Source organism: Zootoca vivipara, chromosome 6 (genome assembly GCF_965207765.1).
Source record: "Zootoca vivipara chromosome 6, rZooViv2.hap1.1, whole genome shotgun sequence".
Lineage (NCBI taxonomy): Eukaryota > Metazoa > Chordata > Lepidosauria > Squamata > Lacertidae > Zootoca > Zootoca vivipara.
Window position 1 is genome coordinate 44,703,003 of NC_142589.1, and position 25,975 is coordinate 44,728,977.

Sequence of the window (25,975 nt, forward strand, 5' to 3'; positions counted from 1 at the left end):
CTGGGTCCCTCCCTAGCTTCAATGTACAAGTAACTCACAGCTTACATGTATTTAACTTGTGCATATTCAGCTTTACACGCTTTGTTTTTTTTTCAAATAATATTTATTCATTTAAATACAAAATACAAAAAATCACAAAAACAAAAATAAAACATAAAAAAGAAATATTGATTACAACAAATATTTTATTTTTACTTAACTTTGTAGACTTCCTCAATTCCCCCCTCACTGGGTCCAATTTTAAATCCCACTTAAGCAATTTTCATATTACATCTTTAATCATTTTAACACATTTTTTCATTATCTCTCAACTATTCCTAATCTATAAACATCAACTGTCCTTAAACCTATAATTCATCTATTACCCCAAATCATAAATCATTTCCCCCACCTTCTATCTTCCATTTCACCCCTTATCCTATAATTTATTCCCAAAAATTATCCATAAATTCAAATATTGGTTCTTCTATCCTAATAACTTTTGTACATTTAGATATAATTCAGCCCTCCCCCCTCCCCTGGACTCGAGGTCTCCCAGAAGATTCAGCCAGTTCCATAGGTCATTCCAGTTTTGGACCATCTTAATCATTCAGAAAATAACATCCATTATTGCTCCTTACCCCACTCCCACTCTGTCGCAGCCTATCCACCACACTTCCTTCTTCATCCCCTGCTCTCTCCCCAGTTCTCTAACTGTTACACGGTACCATCCATCTATATCTCCACTTTTCAATCCTTTCACAATTTTTGCAGCTTTACACGCTTTGTAGTAATAATGATAATGAGAATAGTCCTAGACATATTGTAATTCCTTTGCCTTCACTCTATTCAGACCCAAGATATTTCCCTTCTCTCCCCCACCCCATATCCCTAAATTACAGCATGCAAAGAAAAACGCACAACCTTTTTTAAAACTGCAAGTGCAGTTCTTTATGCCAGGTTGAAAAAAAGCCTCATATTCCAAATTATCATTCTACATACCAGGTTGCTCATTTCTCTCTCCGCCCCTCCCTCTTTCAAAGGAAATTCAAATGAGAGACAGGTGGTCCTATGGGGGCTAGCCACCTTAGGTCAGGGCTTGACTCACTTGTGGGTCCTGATTCATCAGCTGAAGATCATGGTTGTGACTGAAAGACTGCAAACAAAACAGTGTCAGGAACTTTAAAAAAAAACATATTTATAGGCTAATGGGGAAACTTGAGAGTTTGCACTCCAATTGTGGGACTATGCAGCTTCTTTTATATAGCTAAAATTAGTCTCTGAGAGTCCAAGTTTACCTTCAGTAGCAGTGTTTGGTTCTTTTTAAAGACAATTCTTCATTTCTGGCCTGTTTTTATATTGGCTACCATGGCAACAGACCATTCAGGGGGAAAGGCATCCTTCTGTACTGAAAGAAAAAGCAAATGAAAGTGTAGCTACTAGAGGCATTTGCTGTGCAGGGCCAACCCAAGCCTTTTTGCTGCCTGAAGCAATAATAGCACCTGCCCCATTCCATGTACACCCAACCAAATAGGCAGCTGAATCTCCACTGCTCCTGAGAGCAGTAGCCTAGTTTAGGAGAAGGCAAGCCATTCTATATGGCACACACAGCTCTGCCCCCTATCACTTACCTCAGTATCTGCTGCCTGAAGCAGCCGCCTTAGTCTACCTAATGGTAGGGCCAGGAGACCTAAAAATGAACATATTTCACTGTAAAGGCCAAAAAAATGACATAGCTGTCTTTTTAGCCCCTCCTGGTGCTGTACAGCTTTAGAATACAAATGTGGGAAGTATCCTATACTCTAAAAGACCCTATTTACCTGGTAAATATCTGGTCCTATTTTGTAACCGTTTTGTAAGCTTCTTCAAGGATGTCTTGTTACATTTAAAATGTTGCATTCCTAGAGGTTATCCAATTTAGGGTTCCTTCAATCTCTGGGTGGCAAACTAGTAAAAAAGAAATAAAAGCCATTGCATTTCTTACCAGCTTCCTTCCAGGCTAGTTTATACACTCACACACACACACACACACACACACACACACACACACACCTCTTTATCCTTCATCCAGTCAAGCAAGAAGCATTGTCAGAGTACAGGGACACATTGCAGTCCGGCAAGAACACTCAAGGAGGATGAGAAGCAATGCCAGTGCAGGGTGAAGCCAGGGGAAAGAGGCTGGGGTTGGGGAGGGTGTGTGGCATTAGGAGAGTCCTAGGGCTAAATACCCAGGTGGCGCTGTGGTTAAACCACTGAGCCTAGGGCTTGCTGATCAGAAGGTCGGCGGTTCCAATCCCTGTGACGGGGTGAGCTCCCGTTGCTTGGTCCCAGCTCCTGCCAACCTAGCAGTTCGAAAGCACGTCAAAATGCAAGTAGATAAATAGGAACCGCTACAGCGGGAAGGTAAACGGCGTTTCCACGTGCTGCTCTGGTTTGCCAGAAGCGGCTTTGTCATGCTGGCCACATGACCTGGAAGCTATACGCCGGCTCCCTCGGCCAATAATGCGAGATGAGCGCACAACCCCAGAGTCGGTCACGACTGGACCTAATGGTCAGGGGTCCCTTTACCTTTACCTTTAGGGCTAAATAGAGAGGCTCAGGGACTTGCATTTGGACCCAAGATGAGGTTCCCTACCCATCTTTAATGTGGCATTCACACGAAGGACTAGTCTGGTCCTTAGTAAAGGGTGGGTGCAGCTTTACTATGCATGCATATAAATGCATGCTAGTCCAGCACTCTGTCATCCAGTGGTCAATCAGATGCTTATGAGGAGCCCACAAGCAGCAATGCTCTCCCTGCTTGCAATTCCCAGAACGTATCCAGAGACATACTGCCTCTGACCGTGGAGGCAGAACGTAGCCACTAATAGCCTTATCGTCAATGAATTTGTCCAACCCCCTCTCAAAGCCTTCCAAGTCAGTGGTCATCACTTCTCACACTCTCCTTTAGGTTGCAAGCCTGCAACAGGGACCTTGGCCTTTTAAACATTCTGTGCAGTTCCTTGTGACTTCAAGTGTTTGCGATTTATTTATTTCAAACTCTAAACCATCATGCCCCTCAACTGGGCCGAGGAATGCCCTAAGCACCTGTATTTTACCAAGTTAACATTGTAGCTCTGATAAACCAGACAAGTCAACAGTGACAATGAAAACCATTAGGGGTGATGACACCACTGAAAAGTTACAATATGGAAAGTGTTGCTTAAGAGCTATCCATGCCAAAATATCTGGAGATGCCTGGCTTTGAACCTGCGACCTTCCACATGCAAAGCAGATGCACTACCACTGAGCCACACACCTTCCCACGTTTGCCTGGAGCACTTTTACATGCAGAGGCCCCCTTTGTATGCACCCAATGTGCAGTCACCAGAGGCCAGGGGGGGGGGAATGGTGGTTAGTGATCCCACTCTCCTATGTGTGTTCAGTGAATGCATAGGAGCTGCAAATACACCCTATGCTGACTGATAGTGCACCTCTGAATGCAAAATAGGCACATTTTTGTCCGGATTTATCCTGTCATAAATCTGGGCAAGATCTGCATCAGTTACCTCTGCCACTTGTGTTGCCAAAGTAACTCTGACGCTAAAAGCTTGTATTTGTAGACCACATGACCTGTAACCATGGAGATCTCGTCCCTGAGATTTGTCACAATGTGATTTAGCTGCTTGTTCCTTAGCAGCACCGGGGCAAGGCAGATGGGGAAAAGAATTAATTAGAGATGGGGGGAATTTATCTTTTTGCAGTATAACTGACTAGTGGCTTAAATCTGCCCTCCAACGATGCTCAACTTGTGTTAGTAGAAAAAACTACCCACAATCCATCAAGGTTCTATAACAGAAACAGCATGAGCTAGGGACTGGAGGATACTGCTAATATCCAGTTGGGGTGTGTTAAACATGACAAGGGCTTGACCTAGGAATATGTGAAACTCCATTTAGAAATGTCCTCTGTGATGCTTTACATATAGCTGTGGAGCATGCCAGGGGCAAGAAGCACTGGGAAAACCATTGCAGAGGTGAGGCTGAGGGGCAAGGAAGGAATAAGGAACATTGGGAAATTAGCAGTTTTTGTTTATTTATTTGTTTGTTTGGTGCCATCATCACGGTAATTCAGAGTGCAAGAAGGCAGCTCCTTGCCACAAGGAGCTTACCATCTAAAAATGGTATGGGAAAAACGACATGAGAAAGAAGGTGGGGGTAAATAAGGAAGCATTTGGTATTTGTTTCAACCTGTCTATTGAGCATTCATTCTGATTTTGTTGCAGGAAGGTTAGATGTCATTGCATCAAAACAAGCAGTATCCTACACTTTTCAGTGCATTCTCCCATCACTTTCCTTATCACAAAAAGTCCCATCATTTGGGGAAGTAAGTTTGTTGCACATGACCTCCCAATCCACCATCATTGAGCAACCTGGATTTGCCCTCAGTTGGTTGAATCCCACCCCAAAACAATGCCCTCAATCTGGAACATAGCTGTCAAGTTCTCCCTTTTTAAAAGGGAAATTCCTTTATGCTGAATAGGCTTCCTCGCGAGAAAAGGGAAAACTTGACAGCTATGGTCTGGAAGCACCCTCAGTTGTCCATGCTTAGGCTTGTCGACTGGCTGGATCACAATAAGGCATGAGAGCTGGGCAATTGTGCAAAGGCGTTGTGGGTTTTGAAGAGGGATTTGAAGGAAGGAGGCAGTTCCAAGCTTGCAGAATAGCAAAGGAGTAAAACCAGAACTTTTTGAAGAAGTAGGAATCCTTCAGACGGTAGAGGGTGGGAGAGCTGAAGCAGCAAATATCATGAGACAGATGCAAGAGAAGGGAGGAGAGAATGAAGAACTCTCTTTTTCTCCATTTCCCTGTTGCTAATGATAGACCAGCAGCAAAGGTATGGTAGGTGGGTGAGAAAAGGCAGGAGAAGAAGCAGGAAACGGAATGTTTTCAGACAGGACCAGAAGAGTGCTTGTTCCCCCCCTCCCTCCAGCCTTTTTTCTTGTGGGTCATGTACCAGTAGTTTAGACAGGCAGGAACTGTCTTGTATTAACTTATGGTATGTAAGCCTCTTTGGGAGTCTTTTTAACTAAAAATCAGGGTACAAATGTGATAAGTAAGTAAGTAAGTAAATAGTATTGGGCTATCTCCAACACACTGCAGGGAGTGTGGTGTAGTGGTTAGTGTCAGTCTAGGCTGGGTACAGATCTCCACAGAGCTTACTGGGTGACTTTGGGTTCAGTCACCCTATCACTGCCAAAAGTACTACATAGGGTGATTACAAAGATAAAAGTTAGCAGTGGTGGTAATAGAAATTAGGGAAGTTGTGGAATAAAAATGCAGTAAATGGTACCCACTCTATTATATCAGGTTCTGCATTTTCTGCTCACACAGAAGCCAAATAGCCATTGATTATTATGCAGCAGTTCATCAGGAGCAGGAGAATTCCCTACAGTGCACATTTATTAGATCCAGCAGAGCAAGAAAAGGGGGTCCGTATCTCCATGTCTGCAGAATACAATGGTCTCCTTAACATAGGGGGATAAAAATTTAAACAGCACAGTAGATAATGTTGCATTAAACACAGGTGTCAGCACTGGTTTTAAAATGCAACCAGCTCTGGAGATACAAAAGCAACCAGTATTGCTGGAACGGGGCCTAATGACCATATGTTACATTATATGTGAGACTACCATGTTATCCACCAGTGTGGGTGAAATGCTTCTTTCTTCCCTTTGGTATGATGTGTTGCAGTAATGATTCATCCAGTGTTGTGGCTGTGTTTTCTGCTACATTTGGCTATGAGTTTCTTTCCATACTCCTCTGAAGACATATCAAACCATGCATGAATGTTTGTGTTTAGTCTTTACTAAAAAGCAGCTGCAGAGAGAGGGAGCTATCTGACCAAGCATTGGTGGAGGGCATTGATCCAGTTCCTGTCAGTGAGCTGCAAAGCAGAAGGCATGCAGACATAATATAGGTGCTTGTATCTTTCCCCCTCGATGACTAATAGCAAAACTTCCCAGGTGAGCAGTTGGATGGGGGACCATGGAAAAGATTGGCAACTCTTGCCACCTCCATATTATGGCCTTGATCTAACTCATGGTCATAATACAGCCTGACAAAGACCCCTATGTAGATCTATTATGAAGAAGAGGCAAGGGCCCCGCAGAGAATCCCAGTACAACTGGGACCTACAAAGGTCCATTATACTCCTTGTTGTTGTTTAGTCGTCTTAGTTGTGCTTGACTCTCTGTGACCCCATGAACCAGAGCATGCCTTGGAAACTCTCACTTTCTTCTCAAAGCTTCTCCTTTTTTTATGTCCATGGAGTTTTCTTGGCAAAATACTGGAGTGGTTTGCCAGTTCCTTCTCCAGGTGGATCACATTTAGTCTAAACTCTCGGCTATGACCTGTCCGTATTGGGTGGCCCTGCATGGCATAGCTCATAGCTTCTTGGAGTTTTTCAAGCCCCTTCACCACGACAAAGCAGTGATCCATGAAAGGGATTATACTCCTTAGGCAGCCCAAAATACCTAGCAACAATGGAAACTGCTCTATATTGAGTCAGACTACTGGCCCATCTAGCTCAGTATTGTCTACACCAGAGGTGGGGGGACTTTGGCCCTCTAGATGTTGTTGAGTTGTTGGACTGCAACTCCCATCATCCTTGACCATCCTTGATGGTGCCTGGGTCTGATGGGAGCTGGGACCTAGCAAAATTTGAAGGGCCACATGTTCCCCATCTGTGGTCTACACTCACTGGCAGTGGCAATCCATGAATTCAGATAGGTGATATTCCCAGCTCTACCTGCAGATGCTGAGGACTGAATGCTTCCTCTGTGGATCCATATCCTTAGTGCAATGGTACTACGGTCAGAAACTTCACAAACTGCTCTTTCTTTTCCCTGCTTCCATATGCAACATACAAAACAGCTCTAAGAAATGCAGGCAATGCCTCCAATTGTAACGTGGCACGTGAACCAGTCCTGAGAGGGCAGTACTTTGCAACCTGAGAAATGAAACACAAGGCAATTAAGTGTTATTGTATTCCACTTGAGTCAGAAATCTTTAAACATTTACTCGGTGCATATGGGGGCTGGTAAATTGTTTCAGTTAGACACTAATGACTTTGTGCTTTTAGAGAAATTCCAAATGAGCCTAAAGATTGGAAATGGTGGATGGGAGTCTCAGCAGTCATTATTCAGCTGAGCAACAGAGGTGGCAAAGTACACTGGGGGAAAGGAAAGGGTTGGACAGGAAGAATTAACCAAGCTGCTTCTGTTCTTGAGTCCAGACCAGCTTCATTTTACTGGCACCTTCATTGCTTCTCTCATTTCTGATTTGTTCCTTCTGGACCTTTCCCACTTGTCCCCACTTGGCCTTGAAGCTCACCGGGTGGCCTTGGGCCAATCACTGCCTCTCAGCCAAAGTGATGTCACAGGGTTGTTGTGGGGATTAAATGAGGAGGGGGGGAAACCATGTTCTTGAAAGAAAAAAGTGGGATATAAATGCAATAAACATATAAAATAATTCATTTACATATAGTTACTAGCTGACCTGGCCACGCATTGCTGTGGTTCTTTCCTGTGATCCCCACCCCACCCTGTCCCGATCCATGACGCATCCTGCCCCTCCTCCCTCCACCTCGGCTCATCCCTGTGTTTCGGTAGGATACCCTTCCCTCTGTTGTCCCTGGGGAGTGTTGGCCCCTGCCCCATGTATCTCCATACCTTGCCCCCCACCATTCAAAAAGGAACTGTTAGCTTCTGGGTTCTATTTCCCAGCATGCACTTTTGTCTGAGCCCTCTGTTGTCCCTGGGGAGTGTTGGCCCCTACCCCCAGTATCTTCCTACATTGGTCCCCACCCTTGGAGAAGGAACTGTCAGTTTCTGGGTTCCATTTCCCAGTATTTACTTTTGTCTGAGCCCTCTGTTGTCCCCTCCCCCCTGTATCTCCATACATTGGCCCCTGCGCATGCATCGTGAACATTTCTATATATTTAGATTAAGGATTGGGGGTGATGATGCGCCCTGGGACCCAGAGAACTACTTTAAAAATCCCGACCGGGGGGGGGGGGTCAAATAGCAAAGCCCCACAGCCCCGTAGCAACAGACAGGCCCAGACAGAAGGAGGGGGGGGTCATATGGGCCACTTGGCACGGGCCTCCGAATCCAAAGGGGGCCTTGGTCAGCATATTCACAATCAGTAAAATGAAAAAAGTAACAAAAGAGTTAAAAACAGGGCCTCATTATCTACCTGGCCCAGGCCTCTGTCTGGCCCTGCAAGGGCCTGGCAACAGAAGGTGCGTTCTGAAGCACCCGAATTGTTCAGTTCCATAAAAAACCCAGGAAGTGGCAAGGGGAAGGTAGGGGATTGTAAATCGAGGGGGGGGGGAATTGGGCACTGCAAATATCTGAGGACTTAAACTGGGGAGAGAAAGTGTATGGTTGTGTTTTTTTTAAAAAAAAGACACAGAGGCTTGCAATCAGTCGTAGTATATAAAGCCTAGGTTAAAAGGGGCATGAATGCCCTTACTTAAATGGCCAGCGGAGCCTCGCATGTGACACAACTCCCACTAAATTATAAAGTGAAAACCCCTCGCTGTGCCCCCAAGTGCGTGTTAGGAGAAATGATGAACGACTGCCTAATGCTGCCAGGCGTTTATTAATGCAGCCGCCAGGAGAGGCCTTTGGCTTGGGCTTTGGGGGTGGAATGGCTGTTTTGGTGGTTGTTGGACAGTTACTCCCCCCAACCCTACGTCAGCCCATGACCTATTTGGGCTCCTCCTCCCCCCACCTCCCACCCAGGGCTCCATTCGGGATAGTATTTAAAGGGCTGTAGAGCTGATGCCTAGTCTGTAAAATGGAGCCGAGGCCTAGTCTTTAGGCTGTAAAGTAGAGGTGAGGCCTTGGCTTGGGCTAGTATTTAAATGTGACCCGAGGCCTCCACCCTGTCTCTCCATTCCTTGGCCCTAGCCTGACTCTGTGGGTTGTCTGGTAATGGACACCTTGGTGGTTTCAGTTGCTTGGTTGATGACATCATTATTTTGTGTGTGTGGCGTAGACTCCATGGGGAGGGAGGGGGTGTAGGATGAGGAGCTGAGGGAATAACACCACTTGAGGGCGCTGTTTGACTTGTTGGAAAACCAGGTTTATATCTGCCCAGGTGTGAGATTTGAGGGATTTTCTTTTCCAACAACGCTCGGGGAGTGGCCTGGATCGTTGTGTCAAAATTTCAGGATGATCGGTCAAGCGCAGGCAGCCCCAAACTTCGGCCCTCCAGATGTTTTGGACTACAATTCCCATCATCCCTGACCACTGGTCCTGTTAGCTAGGGATCATGGGAGTTGTAGGCCAAAACATCTGGAGGGCCACAGTTTGGGGATGCCTGGTCAAGCGGTTACAGAGAAAAGTTCAGCCGACACTTTCAATATTTTTACATTTATATATATATAGATTTCATAAAATAACTGCTTGATATACACGGTTTGATTGTAAAAAAAAATAAAAACCTCAAAGTGGTTAAAAATAGCTAATTAACACACCTTTCAGCAACTGGTATTGTGTCCACAGGGTCCAAAAGCAGGAATCTGGGGGCAGGCTTATGCCTGCAAGCCCTACACGGATATGCCAGGGATTGAAATTGGGGCCTTCGGCATACAAAGCAGCTTCTCTTTCACTGAGCTGTAGCCCTTAAGTAGGGTTGTTGTTGTTGTTTAGTCGTTTAGTCATGTCCGACTCTTCGTGACCCCATGTAGGGTGGTCTGTTGTAAAAGAGGACAGGGTCCTTGCAATTTTAAGTTGTGTAAAGAAAGAAATAAGTTGTTGCAGAAGCAAGAGCAAGGGGCCTGCACAGCAGAGGGGGCAGCAATGCTTTGCACCAAATATTTTCATGCCTTTTCAGTATTTTTATTTGTCATATATGTTGCTCACAGTCAAGAGAAACAGGGGGAGTCAACATGGTGCCCTTCAATGGCCAGGGATGACTAGATTTTCTGTCCAAAAGCAGCTGAACTTCCCTTTGAATAAAGTAACCACAATGGACACTTGCATATTCCACTGAGAAAGAATATTGGATATATCCAAAAGTGGGTCTTTAAACTTGGCTAATTCTCTTGCTGCTCTCTACAACAAAACTATTTTTCTGTCCCCTAGAAATCTGATACAGCTCCATCTATGCATACAATTTCTTTTTTACAATTCTCTCCTAACTCCCTCCATCTGCATTCAATACACAGAGCAGCCTTTATATATATATATAACATTGGAATCATATTCTTTCCCAGCACCTGTTGCTCAAATTATGGGGAATTTGCCGATAAGCACACCTTGAGCCTTTCCCCAGAGGGTTAAACCTGATACTGTGTATGAGAGAAAAATGTAAAAGGAAGCTTATTTCCTCCCACTAAGCATGATATATGGGCATGCAGCAACTACTTTAATCACCATTTTTTGGCTGCCAGCCCAAAACCACATATTTGTGAGTAGTCCATTACTTTTCTTTTTCCTTTTGGCAAGGAAATAGTTCCAGGATTTGGGTGATAGGTCTCACCTAGCAGTCTAACATGCTTGCTCAGTCATTCAGATCTGGAAATATTTCCAGCTTTGGTACAGCAAACCCTTATAGTTTGCTAAGAAATTCTAAATGGCTAAATTTGCTGTCAAGAAGCTTGCAAAATAAGTGATTGATTTTCCTTCAAGGATCCCTTGCTAAAGTATTAGTGGTCCAGTGAGGATGTCATATTAAGGTTTAGCAGCTACACCACAGTTTAGTGTGGGGAGAATGCGTGAGACTTGAACTTGTGCACTCCGTTGCTGGTGTAGCTGCAAGAAGAAATTTTTTACTTCCAGTTTCCATTTACCACATCTTACATTACTTGTACCCAACAAACCATGGTTAATCTTAACATTGGTTTGTTTGAAACAAGTAAACTTGAAACCATGGTTTAGGAAGCTGGATTGTTTTAGCAAAGCATGTTTAAGTTTATGATATTGTATATTTGTATTGTATATTTTTCTGTGCTGTAAGTCACTTAGAGACCTTCAGGTGACAAGCAACTAATAAGTTTAATAAATAACTAAAAGAAATTTAGTGAGGTACTTTTCAAAAAGCTTTTTGTTATTCTTAAGTACACAGTACACAAGCTGCTTTTGCTTCAGTGAGACTTGTTCTACAGTATATGCTTGGTAATTCTATCTTACTGTTAAGTCATACTTTCCACCAATTTTACCAGAACATACATTAAGCTAACCAACCTGTAAATTTCCCAGATCCCTGATGGATCTCTTTTTAGAAAATTAGTTTTATGGTCCTCAGAAATAGAGACTTATTTTAGGAAGAAGTTATATATTTTTGTCATAAGATTAGCAATTTCACATTTGAGGATTGCAGTCTTAATATTCAATATTCTCTTTAACACTAGGTTGAATGGGTTCATCTTTATTATCACTAATGTACTGCAAATCTTTCCCATCCAACTTTTGGTACATCAACATGTTCTCATTGGGCTAAAGATTTGAGTTAATTTGTATTTGCATCATGAAATATGCTTGCATTCAAAGGTGAAGTGTTTTTTGTTTGTGTGTTTGTTTAAGTGCATCACAAAGGGGATGTAACTTGGGCATTTGTTACCTTATAGGTGAAGGAAGCAATGCAAAGAATCCATGACAGAGGCAACATAGGAAAATTAATTTTGGATGTGGAGAAAACACCAACTCCATTGGTAAGTGAAAATAAGTTTTAGGCAGTGGTGGCTAATTTCTTTTTTGGACAGATGGTCACATTCACTATTGTTGAACCCTCTAGAGGCCACATTGCAGCAGTGGGTGTTGCCCAAAATGGGTGCGGCTCCCTATTTGTGGAATGCTCTCTTGACCAATTCTGTGCCTGGTTCCCTGAGGTTTAACAATGCATTTTGGGATGCAGGTGGCACTGTGGGTTAAACCACAGAGCCTAGGGCTTGCCGATCAGAAGGTCAGCGGTTCGAATTCCCGCAACAGGGTGAGCTCCCGTTGCTCGGTCCCAGCTCCTGCCAACCTAGCAGTTCAAAAGCACCTTCCCAGCGGGAAGGTAAACGGCGTTTCTGTGTTGGATCAGTTCCTTTCCCAACTCTGTTGCCCCTACATGCCCCCTTTTCAGTCTTACTGGCATCAGCACTCTAACAATCAGCAGAACAAGGGCCATAGAAGTTTCTGCTGCTACAGGGAAGTGTCATCCAACATCTGACCTCCTTCTCCAAGGCCAGAATTCTGTCTCTGCCCTTGGCATGGAAGATCTCATGATTCCTATAACCCTGGGACAGAGAATTGCAAAGTTACACTGGATTAACAAGAAAAGAACAGTCATTTGCAAAAAGCCTTCACTTTAATTAATCACATTCATGAAATCTACACATTTTCACATCAACACAGACCTCATGAGACTACTGTATATATGAAGGACATTTATTAGCAAACTTTACATGTCAGGGGCGTACCCAGGATCAAAATTAGGGGGGCAAGGGGCGGGGCCAAGGCACGGGAGGGGAGGGGCCACAGTGGGAATGTGGGTGGGGCTACATGGCCTGCAGCTTTCAGCTCTTCCGAGCAGGCGGCCCCAGGCTCCCGCTCCCCGTGCGAAGCTCCAGAGGCGCGTGGGGAGCGTAAGCCTGGGGCCACCATGCTGTGCCCCTCAGCCTTTTGCTTCTGGGGGGGGCAACTGCCCCCTGCCTACGCCCATGTTACATGTATTTTCCTAAGGGACTGTATTTTACTTTTCTAATTTCATCAGATGCCCTGCTCATTTTTTCTTGGTTGCTATATAGGACATATTAAATTGTGGTGAAAGAGTGATGGAGGATTCTACGCATAATTCATTCACTGGTTCCATTTTTTTATGGCCTAAGAACTAAATTTCTGAATAGTTTGCTTTCCATAACAAAAGTCTGAACTGTGGCTTTTTAATAGATAATTTGGACACAATGCATAATTCATTTATGGAACTTATTGCTGCAAGATGTAGTGATGGCCACTGACTTTGGTGGCTTTTTTAAAGGATTAGGCAAATTAATGTAGGAGAATAGATCCATAAATAAGCTGTAGGGTGCCTCTAAACTGTCAGTATTTTCTGGGAGCTATGCAAATGTATACCAGAACATCCAATTTGTGCAGCTGAAATGGATTAAAGTGCTCTGTTTCCCTAGCACAACAAATCTACTTTAAAAAGAATCCAACTTTTTGCAGTTTGGAAAGTGACGTAGAGAGTACATTGAAAAGCTTGCAATGGATGAATAACTAACATCCCGCAAAAAAATGAATGCTCAGTAAAGACTGGATATAATTAACCTTCACATCAGTTTTGTGCCAGAAAATCAGGACGAATGCTCATTAAAAGTAGGTCATCTGAAGTTCCCCCCAAGCCATAATGGAAGTTATCTCCACTTTTAGAGACAGTATGCCATTGAGTACCAGTTGCTGAAGGCAAAACAGCATGGGAAGGCTGTTGCTTTCAAGCTCCACTGGTGATTAAGTGATAACACATGTCCTCAAACCCTTGGTGAGTTAGGGACTTCCCTTGCATGCAAAAATAGGCTCTGGTTGATTCAGCAGACGAGAACAATAGTGGGTCCAGTTGTCAAGAAGGCAGTTCTGCACATCAGTTAGTCTAATAAAGTTATTGACATAATAAGGATTTGGAGCTGTATTCAAATGTTAATTTTACTCAGAGCAAAACAACTGAAATTCATGGACATGACTAGGGATGGGACTTGTTGCTTTTCTTAACTCAGTTTGCATTTGCAGTTTTTGTCACAGTTGCTCAGTCCATGATGGCACTGATCTCCTTACTCCTTACTGCAGTACATGGTACCTCAGTTTAAGAACAGCCCTGTTTATGAACTATTCGGTTTACAAACGCCGCAAAACCGGAAGTAGTGTCCTGGTTTGTGAACTTTACCTCAGTCTAAGAATGGAAGCTGAACAGTGGAAGGGCACCGGCGATGGGAGGCCTCATTAGGGAAAGCACACCTCAGTTTAAGAACGGTTTCGGTTTAAGAATGGACTTCTGGAATGGATTAACCGAGGTACCACTGTATGGGCTTGTTGTGCAGTCCTAAATGTCAACAGTGAACTTGGTTCTGATGTCAATCTTTATCATTCTAGCCAAAAGAAATGTGTGAGGGACAGGGGATATCGTGAAGTCCCTCCCCTCCTGAGTTCAAGCCCATCCCCGAGCACAGGGGAAAGCAGAGAGAGTTCCGATTCCAGTGGGGAAGCAGGAAGTCGTTTCCGAGGCTCAGGCAAGGTAGCGGAGCCAGGGTCCCAGGTGGGACAGGAAGGGGCAAATAAGGGGGGGAGACCCATCCCCCCAACTCCGGAATTGCGCAGAAAGCGGAGAGGAAAGAGGATGGGTCTACCCAGGCTTTTGTGTTGGAGAAAGACGCGCCAAAAGCCATTCGGAGGTTCTGAACCCGACTGAACACATAGCTCCGTGTAAATAGCAATGACTTCAGCACTGTAAATACGCAGCACCAATAAAAAAATAAAATGCAGAGCTGTGTAGAGTCGTTACTCTGAAGTAGCCCGCTCCGGCCACTGTGACAGCAACCTCCGAATCTTTTTTTGGGCTACTTTGGAGTTGCCGGGATGAGTGCGTCAGAGGCGAAGAAATGGCGGCAGATCGCGGAGAAAGCCCAACAGGACCTGCAGCAACTGGCGCTGCAGGCACAGGGGGAATTAAAGGCAGCTAAAGAAGAAACCAAGAAGGTCCAGGAGGACCGGCTACAACTTGCGGAACAGGTGAGAGCGCTTCAGGAAAAAGAGCAGCAATTAAGGGCGGTGGCGGTAGAGCTCCAAAACAAGTTGGATGCCGAGAAAAACAAGGCGGGAGGGGCCCCCCAACTCCAAGTGCTGCCAGGAAGGAGAGCGGGGACCCTAGTAAGCAAGTTCAATGGAGACCCGAGGGAATATCATGGCTTTGAGACTGAGATCGTGTATGCTCTTGAGCTGCACCATGATGAGTTCCCTGATGATGAGCACAGGGTAGCGTTTATTGTGGAACACCTTACAGGGGCAGCCAGGGAGTGGCTAAGACCGTTAATTGTGACAAAAAATCCTTGCATGAAGAATGTCAAACTATTTCTAGAGGCTTTAAAAACTATGTATGCGTCCGATAGCCATATGGACCAGACCAAGGAGGAACTGCATAATTTAAGGCAAAGAACAATGACAGTTCGCGAATATTGGGCGAGATTCACCATGCTAGTGCACAGACTGGGGTGGGAACTGCACTCGCCTCCGATGGAAGCGGCGTTCTACCTGGGGTTGAATGAGGATGTGAAAGATGAGCTCTCGAGAGGTCCAAAGCCCAGTAATATGGATCAGCTGAGCAAAGCGGCTCTGGCGGTGGGGGTGAGACAGGAATCCCAGTGGAACGACAAGCAAGCAACGCGCGCAAAGCGGGCTTGGTTCCCACGGTCGCAGGAGAAGCCACTCCCCCAACAGCCATCTCACGCCATGCCAGGGGCCAGCCAGGACCAGGAACCCATGCAAATTGATAGCGCGCGCGCGGGCGGGCTTTTCAAACCCCAGCGGCGACAAGACGCAAGGAGGGAAGGGGCGGGAATTGCTTTCTCTGCAACTCCCCCCAGCATCTCGTCAGAGACTGCCCACATCGCAGAGAGTGGCAAGGAAAGGCGGGAACGGTTGTGCCCTCCCCCACTGACGCAGCACCACAGCAGGGAAACGGGAAAGCCTGGTTGCAGGAGACAAGGGGCAGCAGCCAGGCGCAATCAGCAGACAACAGCCCCAGCCCGCCCACCCGCACAGCATGGAGCAAAGCCAGCCCACCCCTCCCAGAGCAGGAGTGGTTCTAGAAGTGACGCTAACGCTCCCAAATGGCTATCCCCTGACGGTCCTCGCTTTAATTGACAGTGGTGCATCAGCCAACTTCTTCTCGAGAAACTTTGCAGAAGAGCACCAGATCCAGCTTCTGCAGCTGGACTTTCCCCTGCACGTAGCCACCATTGACGGCAGGGAGTTGCTGGGAGGGGCCATCACTCATCAAACCCCCCCCATGAGAATGACGGTGGGAAGGCACTCAGAGACACTGGCATTCAACGTCACCACCATCTCAGACCCCCCCATCGTCTTGGGCATGAGCTGGCTGGCGCGCCACGACCCCTCCATCAGTTGGCACCAGAGATGCATCACGTTTGGGTCGGACTTTTGTCTGGAACATTGCATGCAGCACCAACCAGGGGAGGGGCCTCCAATAGCCACGGTGGCCACCATGCACGTCAAGGGGGGGTGAGGCGATACCCAAACCATACTGGGACCTGCAGGGGGTCTTCAGCGAAGCGGAGTCCAACCACCTACCCCCACACAGGTCTTTTGACTGCCAGATCAACCTGGTGCCAGGGGCAACGATACCCCCAGCCAAGCTGTATGCCATGTCAGATCAGGAACTGGAGGATCTGCGTGCGTTTATAGACAAGAACCTCAAACGGGGGTTCATCAGAGAAAGCAAGGCAGCAGGGGCAGCCCGGTCTTCTGGGTGGACAAGAAAGACACGCAACAGTGCCGTCTTGTGGTGGATTTTAGACGGCTCAATTCAGTGACAGAGCCAGTGGCTTTCCCCATGCCCAGAGTGGACGATCTCCTGACGGCGGCACGCAGGGGCAAGATTTTCACCAAGCTAGACCTGAGGGGGGCGTACAACTTGATCAGGATCCGGGAAGGCGATGAGTGGAAAACCACGATGTTCACACCTCTGGGCTCTTTTGAATATCTGGTGATGCCCTTCGGGTTGCAAGGGGGCTCAGCATGCTTCCAGGCCTTCATGCACCACGTCCTGGGGTCCCTCCTCTTCAAGAACTGCTTGGTCTTCCTGGATGCCATCCTTATCTATTCCAATGACCCAGTGCAACATGTGAAGGATGTCAGGGAGGTGTTGCAGCGCCTGAAGGAGAACCACCTGTATGTGAAGCTGGAGAAGTGCAAGTTTCACACCAGGGAAGTAGACTTCCTGGGCTACAAACTGTCAGACAAGGGGCTGGCGATGGACAAGGACAAGGTGCAGGCCATCCTGGACTGGCACAGCCCCAGGACGCGCAAAGATGCCCAACGCCTCCTAGGCTTCGCCAACTTCTACAGGAAATTCATCAAGAACTTCTCGCGTGTTACGGCTCCAATCACGGACTGCCTGAGAGGCAAGCAGAAGTTCAGGTGGACACCAGAGGCGCAAGCAGCGTTCGAAAGCCTCAAGAGGGTGTTCGCTTCAGACCAAAACCTGTTCCACGTGGTGCAGGATGCGCCCCTACGCGTGGAAACAGACGCTTCAGACAGGGCTTTGGGAGCGATCCTGTTGCAACTGGACGCCAACAGAGAGTGGAGACCTTGTGCCTTCTTCTCCAGGAAGCTGACCCAGCCGGAGCGCAACTACACGGTGTTTGATAGGGAACTTCTTGCGATCCACGCTGCTTTCCAGCACTGGCGACACTTCCTGGTGGGCGCCAAGCACCCCATCCAGGTGTGCACGGACCACAAGAACCTGGAGTTCTGGAGAACAGCCAGGGTGCTCAACCAGCAGCAGATACGGTGGGCAGAGTTCTTCTCGAACTTCAACTTCTCCATCCACTACATCCCGGGGGAGCAGAATGTCAGGGCGGATGCCCTCTCCCGCAAGCCAGAGTACATGGAGCAGGAGTTGCCACCAGCACCCAGGCACATTTTCCCCCCATCAGCATGGTCCTGCGGAGCAGCAGTGGTGAGCGAGGCAGAACTCACAGCACTGACAGCAGCTGATGAGTTTGCCACTCGCATCTTCAGAGAACTGAGAGGGGGGAGGGAGCAGGCAAAAGACTTTGCAGAACGCAGGGGGCTGCTTTTCTACAAGGGGGCACTGTACCTGCCCACCACCCAGCTTAGACGTAAGGTCCTCAAGCAGATGCACGACAACCCAACGGCGGGTCATTTTGGAAGGGACAAAACCGCTCACCTAGTCAAGAGACACTTCTGGTGGCCAGGGGTGCGGGAAGATGTTAGAGACTATGTACGGGGCTGTGACACCTGCCAGCGGGCAAAGGTAGTCAGAGCAGCGCCAGCAGGATTGCTGGAGCCCTTAGCCACACCACACAGGCCGTGGGAAGTGGTGTCCATGGACTTCATCACGGACCTGCCTGCGTCCAGGGGCAAGACCGCAGTGTTGGTGGTGGTGGACCTAATGTCCAAGATGTGCCACTTTATACCGTGTGCCAGGGCGGTCTCTGCAGAAGAGACAGCCAAACTGTTTGTTGACCACGTATTCAGACTGCATGGATTACCTTTAAGGGTTATTTCGGATCGTGGCCGGCAATTTGATTCCAGGTTCTGGAGGCGGCTCATGAACCTCCTGCAGGTGGAGGTCAGCTTATCGACGGCTAGACACCCGCAGACCAACGGACAGGCGGAGAGAGTCAACGCCATTCTGCAGCAGTACCTGAGATGCTACGTCAGCCAGAGACAAACGGACTGGGTGGATCGCCTGCCACTTGCGGAATTTGCCTACAATAATGCAGTGCACGTCTCTACAGGGGTGTCGCCCTTTAAGGCCAATTATGGGCGCGACCTCAGATCTTTCCCGGAGAGGGAGGGGGAGGAGGAGGAGGAGGGCCCACTGGCAGAGGATTGGGCAGAGGAACTGGAGACGGTGCACCAGCAGCTCAGAGAACACTTGGAGAGGGCCAAGGAAGCGTACAAGAAGGGGGCAGATCGCCACAGGCGACAAGGGGAGGTCATCAGGGTGGGGGACAAGGTTTGGTTGTCCTCGGAGGGCCTTCCCATTAGAGGGAGGTGCAAAAAGCTGGCGCCCAGACGGCTGGGCCCCTTCACGGTCACGCAACAGGTCAATCCGGTGGCCTTCAGATTGGCACTACCAGAGGATATGAGGGTGCATCCAGTGTTTCATAGATCGCTGCTGTCGCCGTACAGGGAAAGCAGCAGGCTCCGAGACAGCGAACAAACCCCCGAGGGAGGGGGGGAGAGGGAAGGCAGGGAGCAACTCAATGAGGCCACGGCCATCCTTGATTCACGGAGGGGGGGGGGCCTGGAGTACCTCATGGCATGGGAGGATGCTCCACCGTCACAGAATACATGGGTCCCAGCCACTCAGATACAGGAGGAATTCTTGGTGGAAGAATTTCACGCCCTCTTTCCCCACAGACCCAAGCCCTGGCACATGGAAAGGGAGGGGGAGGGGGAGGGGGAGGAAGTACTGGAGAGCAGTTCACCATGGGGATGGGAAGCGGAGTTTGAGGAACCAGAGGCAGAAGTATGGGCGTCGCCGAGATCCACCCAGTCAGAGGAAGAAGCAGACTGGCAGCACATTTTTACCCCCACCAGCTCTGACGCCACGGACTTTTTGGGATTCCAGTCCTCCCAGGCGGAAGGGGGGGCTCGCAGGACTGGGGGGAGGTGTTCACGCCAACGGGCTCGGAAAGTACTGAGTTCTTAGGCTTCCAGTCGTCACCGACACCTGGGGGGGACCTGGGGAGGGGAGAAGGGGAGCTTGGGAGGGGGGTGGATGTGAGGGACAGGGGATATCGTGAAGTCCCTCCCCTCCTGAGTTCAAGCCCATCCCCGAGCACAGGGGAAAGCAGAGAGAGTTCCGATTCCAGTGGGGAAGCAGGAAGTCGTGTCCGAGGCTCAGGCAAGGTAGCGGAGCCAGGGTCCCAGGTGGGACAGGAAGGGGCAAATAAGGGGGGGAGACCCATCCCCCCAACTCCGGAATTGCGCAGAAAGCGGAGAGGAAAGAGGATGGGTCTACCCAGGCTTTTGTGTTGGAGAAAGACGCGCCAAAAGCCATTCGGAGGTTCTGAACCCGACTGAACACATAGCTCCGTGTAAATAGCAATGACTTCAGCACTGTAAATACGCAGCACCAATAAAAAAATAAAATGCAGAGCTGTGTAGAGTCGTTACTCTGAAGTAGCCCGCTCCGGCCACTGTGACAAAATGTGAGCTGCAAATGCAAATCACCTGCCCCCAGGGCACACAAGAATGACTTCTGTCTTTTGGGCCACCTCCCAGTGTGATCCTTTCTTTACCTCACAGTGGGATCGTGTATTTGAATACAATACAATTGAACTCGGTGAAACTTACTTCTGAGTAAACATGCATAAGATACAGTTTTGACTCTGATCCCTTGAGGCAAAAGCTTGGTGTAAAAGGTTCATTCTGGATAATCAGATCTCTGTGAATATGCATTCTTTTTTCTTTAATGGCTTTGAAACCATTTTTTGTGAACTTCATCCCTAGGCATAACTAACTTTGGCCCACCATTTGTAATAGCTCTACTCTGAGTAGAACTAACATTGTATGTGTGCAAACTTTAATTTTAAAAAATGTTGCCTTACGCGCAACTCTGCTAGCATTTTTTCTTTATTCATTGCATAGAATCATAGGATCATAGAGTTGGAAGGGACCAGCCCCCTGCCAAGCAGGAATCTCAACTAAAGCATCCATGACAGGTGGCCATCCAACCTCTTGGTTTCCTTTGTTTTGTTTATAGATGGCCAATGACAGTACAGAAACCAGTGAAGCTGGCGAAGAGGAAGAAGACCATGAGGGGGACACTGAGAATAAAGAACGTATGCCATTCATCCAGCAATAGCTATGAGTGGAGGGAATGAAAGCGGGAAGAATTGATAGAGCAAAAGAAGGGAAGATGACTGGGAGGTCCATTTTGTGCACCAGTGAACAAATGCTCTAGTACAGTGTGTGTTGTTCTTTTTTTTGTCTGCAGTCAGCTGAGCTATAAGCTGTTGATCATTGATGTTTTGAAACTCAAGTGCCATTCCCACCCAGTCCAGTATTATAACATTCCATCACATGGCACCCAGTTTGCCTATTGAGTTCCTGTCTGAAGCCTTTTAGCATCCACAGTAAACTGAAATGTGAATCTCTTCTCTTGTGGTTTCAAAAAGGCAAGTTTTCAAGCCAGTTTTAGAAGGGTGATTTGCGGTTGGCTTCTTTTTAAACCTCACCTATTCCATTGGCCGGTGAAATGATTATAAAAACACTTATAATCATTTATTTCAGTGGGTGAGCTCTCACACACACCTGCCTAAGGATAATTCTGTGGTGGACAAAACGGGTATGTGTACTCCTTTCAGCACTGCATTTTAGGCATTATGGGAAAGGGCCTGAGTAGGCTTGATTCCTGTCATTCTTTTTTTAAAAAGAGAGAGAGGGAGCTTTATAAATTAGGCCTCCATGCAAATAGGTGCACATATTAGACTCATACAACAGCTTATGTTGTTCGAGGTGGGGGAAAGCGCCCACACTCTGCACTCAAAATTTCAACCTTTAACCAAATGATGGAGATCCAGGGCATCTCCATCTATACAAAGAGGCACGACTCCCTTCAACACATAATGTCAATTAGAATTTTCACCAAGGGTTTATGGATGCTCCTACCTATGCAAGGAGCTGTTAGAGGGGAGTGAGAACTTTTCTTTTTGAAGCACAAATGCAGGCTGCTGACAGGACAGGACAGTTCACTATCCATTCCATCCCTTAACGATACTTCTGAACCAACAAGTCCTTCTTAAACTCTCAAGACAATAAAATACCTCATTTGTTCTATATTGTTTGGTGTACAAAGAAATAGACTAGGTGACAGAAAAGCACTGATTGGTATAACTACATGTACATTAGTGGACAGAACCCATTAATTAATTGGAAAAAAAGTATTCAGTCCTGGTGCCAACAAATATGTTTACTGTTGGCCCATCTAAGTTCACTGCCTTATAAAGAAAAACATACATGACAGCTCCCCCCCCCAAAAAAAAGTTATACAAAGTTCCTTTGCAGAACTACAGAATTCCCTGATCATTCAAAAGTGCACTCTTAATATTTTTAAAGGCTGGTCAATGATAGCCATCTCTGTTCATCACATTGGGATAAACGTTTATTAATCCTTCATCCAAGCACCAAAACAGAGCTAACCTGTTTTAAGTAATTCTTCTCTCAGTTTGAAGCACTTCACCACACATTGATCTAACTGAGAACTGTGTCAGGTCCCGAGAGAGAGGTCTTTTAGACCCCAGTGCCTGCCCTTCCGCATTGACACAGCTCACTCACACCCATGTAATTCTAGTATTGTATATCACACTAATTAAAGAAAAAAAATCTCACCTAAATGTGTAGTTGAACTGTTAAACTTAACATCATTTTCCCAAGACAGCAAAGAAAAATCAGTCGCTAACCTTTTTCCTCACAGTGACAACGATGGATTTGGATTAACACAGTATGTCATTTTAATGATTCTCATTCTGGTATTTTTCTAATTTTCTCGCATTGCGTTCTGTGTATAACTGTCTCCTTAGTTCACATGAAAATTGGATTTGGGTGGTAAATCATTATATATTGAGCCTACTAGCATTTAGCCTGACTCTAAATCAACAAAGCTACAGATATGAACAAAATTGTATAAGGATGAGAAATGCTTAAAAAGGCCCCGGTGGGGGGGGGGGAGGTTGGAAGTATAATTGTCTAAGTGTTAGAAGAAATAATCAGATTTGTATGAACAATTTAGCATAATTCCAGCATATCTCTTTATCCCATTCCTCATATAAAGTAAAAGTGCCATATTGGGCTGAAAATGAAGCCATTTGGAATGCCATAGCCATTGGGACTGCAGCTGAGGTATTTAAAAGAAGCAGCCATTCATTTTTAATTAAAACGTAAGGTAGAGCTAGAAGGGGCAGGTGTAAGATAGAACAACATTTAACTTACAGAGCAATCCTATGCACATTTACTCAGATGTAGGTCCCACTGTATTCCATGGAGGAGTATTTCAATCAAATAATTCCTCACACATGACAATTCACCCTATAAACCATAGTTATGAATGCCCAGGTGTTTCATATACATTTGGATCTTTCTTTGGGTTAACCAGGAAAACGATAAGAGTGGGCAGATACATCTCTCTGAATACTTGATTTAGGAGAGGGCAGGCCTGCTTAAGGGTACTTGTCTCTTGAAATGAGTTGAGCCAGATGTGGTTCATTTATTTTACAGAAGAACCAAAGAGAGAACAACGAAAGCCAGGAGCATGGGGGGGGGGAACCATACATTTTTTTAAAAAAAATATATGCTGAACTAAATGCAAGTTGACATTTCAAGTCGATTTCCCATGGTGAACTGATCTTCTGAATGCTGCAAAATGGGTCTAGGTTGTAGCTTGACCCATCCTGACACAATCACCGTTTGATTGATGACTCAGCAGGCAGAGTTATAATGTATACCAACATTGGAGCATTCACAAGATGAGCTCCAGTATTCACTCCGTTACTGTCGTACCTTGGTTTTCAAACAGCTTAGTTCCCAAATGTTTTGGCTCCCAAACGCTGCAAACCCGGAAGTGACTGTTCCAGTTTGCGAACTGTTTTTAGAAGCCGAACGTCCGACGGGGCTTCCGATTGGCTGCAGGAGCTTTGGCTTTTGAACATTTTGGAAGTCCAACAGATTTCCGGAATAGATTCCGTTAGACTTCCAAGGTACGACTGTATTGTTGATTTAATCAGAACTGACTGTGTTCTCACAAGAAAGTCCCATGTCCAGTGGGATTACTCCCAAGTAAATTTGCATAGCATAGTAACTTTAATACTGCAGATGCAAATCTAGGTAAACTTACTGCCTCCTACTTTTTGCTGCACGAATTTTCACTTCATTTTCAACTAGGTGTGGCAAATATATCTCAAAAGAACTTATATGTAAGTTATAATCAAGCATTCCTCCTGAGCATGCACAAAGTATAAAGGGGGCTGCTCGTGCACATGCACACTGGTCCTACTCTGTCCACTCCTACCCTTTGTGTGTGTGTGTGACATAAAGGTCTGAAGTTTTTTTAAAAGTGCATTTAGAAACCCTGGGCCCTGCTTTCCACATCATTTTTGGCCTTACATGTTTAAGGCTGAACAGCTGAAGAGGACTATACATGTCAGATAGCTGGACCATGCAAAGCGCAACATTTGTTCTTGGTGTGATTCTCCTCAGAGTATTTCCATCAGACAAGATTGAAGATTAAACATTTTTCCTGAGTGTAATTTGAAGACACTACAAAACTAAGAGCCGAATCAGCACCAGATCAGGTTTGTTGCTTTGCTTTAGAGATGCATTGATAGGGTCCAACTTGTAGGGGTCAATATGCAGTACAGTATTCCTAAGCATCTACTTTTGTTGCTGAGGGTTGTGGATTCAAGGAACCATGCCAAATTCAAAATAGACCAGTTGCATCATAGGCATTTACAAATGCTGGCTGCTTCCAGGAGCAAATTGTGCAGCACGATACACATACACATACACAGATGTGTTCCATTAATGAGTCACACAGATAGTTCAATCTCATTCTCAGTTCCATAGTGTTATGCCTTTTTGTATCATCAGGAAGCAAGATGTGGGTGTAACTCTTTTGTTTGCTTTGAGATCTGATTGTGGGAATCACTCCAGGAGGCCTCCCATCCCTGGCAAATAGTGTTTTGGAACATTGCACTGAACTTGCTGTCAAGTTTAATCAGAGCTGTCCAATTTGTGCAAATTTACTATAACTAGGTTGAAACTGAAATCCCACCTTTACTGGCCTCCACTTAATTTGCATCATTTTCACCAGAGTCAGGATTTGACCTGATACTTAAGATTTAAGTACACTAACAGGTGCAAACCACAGGAGACATTCATTCATGTTCTCTCTCTGTCTCTCCTCCCCCACCCCCTCATTCCTGGCTTGAAATTCTCAGAAAACTGCATTCTACTACCATGCCAACATTGCATTGTTGCTCACTTGGAAAATGAGCCCCATACATACTCCCATCTGTTAGAGAGATGGCTGGGAGCACAAGGCCATTTCAGACTGTATGTTCCTTGTCTGGATCTGATGCACATTATCACCCAATCCCCAATCTCAATTGTGCCATCAAACGCTTAGAAAGAGATTTAGAGAGATGGGGGAGCAGGTAGCTGCGTGTTTGCTCCTCACAGATTATTATTTTTTAAAACCCATTGTATTTTGAAAGTAAGGGAGAGTCTAGCCTTCAAATGATATGCTAGTGTTCCTTGTGAGAGAGTATCCACAGATGTAACTACTCCACATGCATTTTGAAGTGACACAAGCCTGCAAAGACTATGTCGCCTTTTGTTCTTCACACCTACATCTAATCACAAATTTAGTGTTGGCTTTCATGGGACTACTATGAAGGACGTGGCCCTATTTCTTTAAGTACAAATGGTTGAATCACCTCTCTTCCGGGTAACAGAAGAGACTGCAGAAAGGGGTTAGCATTTCCTCAGTGTTTTACTGGTACAGGGGAAACGGAATCATTATTGAACTCACAACTGTAACACTGTCAGTGGGGCGCTTTCAATTTCTCTCTAATTAATTGGTTATTTTCTCCCAGTGAAAGCAAATTATTTCTCAATTTCAATGATGGAACTGTGGAGGCCTCTCTTTACCATCAGCCTGAAGGAAGAGAACCGGAACACTTGTTTTAATTGTTATTTGTTGCTTTAGAGCTTTTGTTATATTGTGCCTACCAAGCAAATGATGTTTACATGAAAATATGAATAAAATATTAAGCATAGCATTAACTTTGGCTGGTGTCGTTTAATAGAGAGCACTGCTCCTGACCAGAGGTGAGCTCAGGACGGGCCCATAGCTCAGTGAAAGAGTAGGCAATTGAATGCAGATGTTCCCGAATTCTGTCCCAAGAATCTCTGCTTAGAAGGACCTAAGATAGCAAAGGTAAGAAAGACCTCTAGCCTGAGATTTTGAAGAGCTAATACTGGTCCTCTGGGAGGGAGGGAGGAAGAATGTCCAGCATTTGCTTCTATTCCAGCTGGGCTGGTTTGGTTTTGAATGTTTGGTTATTCTTGCAATACAAGATTTCTACTTGCAGGGAACTTTTAACATGAAAGAGCATTCAAAAACACGACTCCCTACCTACAGTCTGTAGTGGAACAGGGAAACTGTGGCCCTCCAGAGATTGTTGGACTATACCTGCT

At 46.0% G+C, this 25,975-nt stretch overlaps 1 protein-coding gene across 1 annotated transcript in view; it reads left to right on the forward strand.

The window, feature by feature from the left end:
• VAT1L (vesicle amine transport 1 like) overlaps positions 1 to 25,559 on the forward strand; it is a 60,930-nt gene extending 35,371 nt beyond the window's left edge. Inside the window, exons 8-9 of the mRNA XM_035121129.3 lie at positions 11,599 to 11,682; positions 20,484 to 25,559. Coding sequence (XP_034977020.1) covers positions 11,599 to 11,682; positions 20,484 to 20,585 — 186 coding nt within the window. The 3' untranslated portion in view covers positions 20,586 to 25,559. The remainder of the gene's footprint in view (positions 1 to 11,598; positions 11,683 to 20,483) is intronic.
• Positions 25,560 to 25,975: the final 416 nt, after the last annotated feature.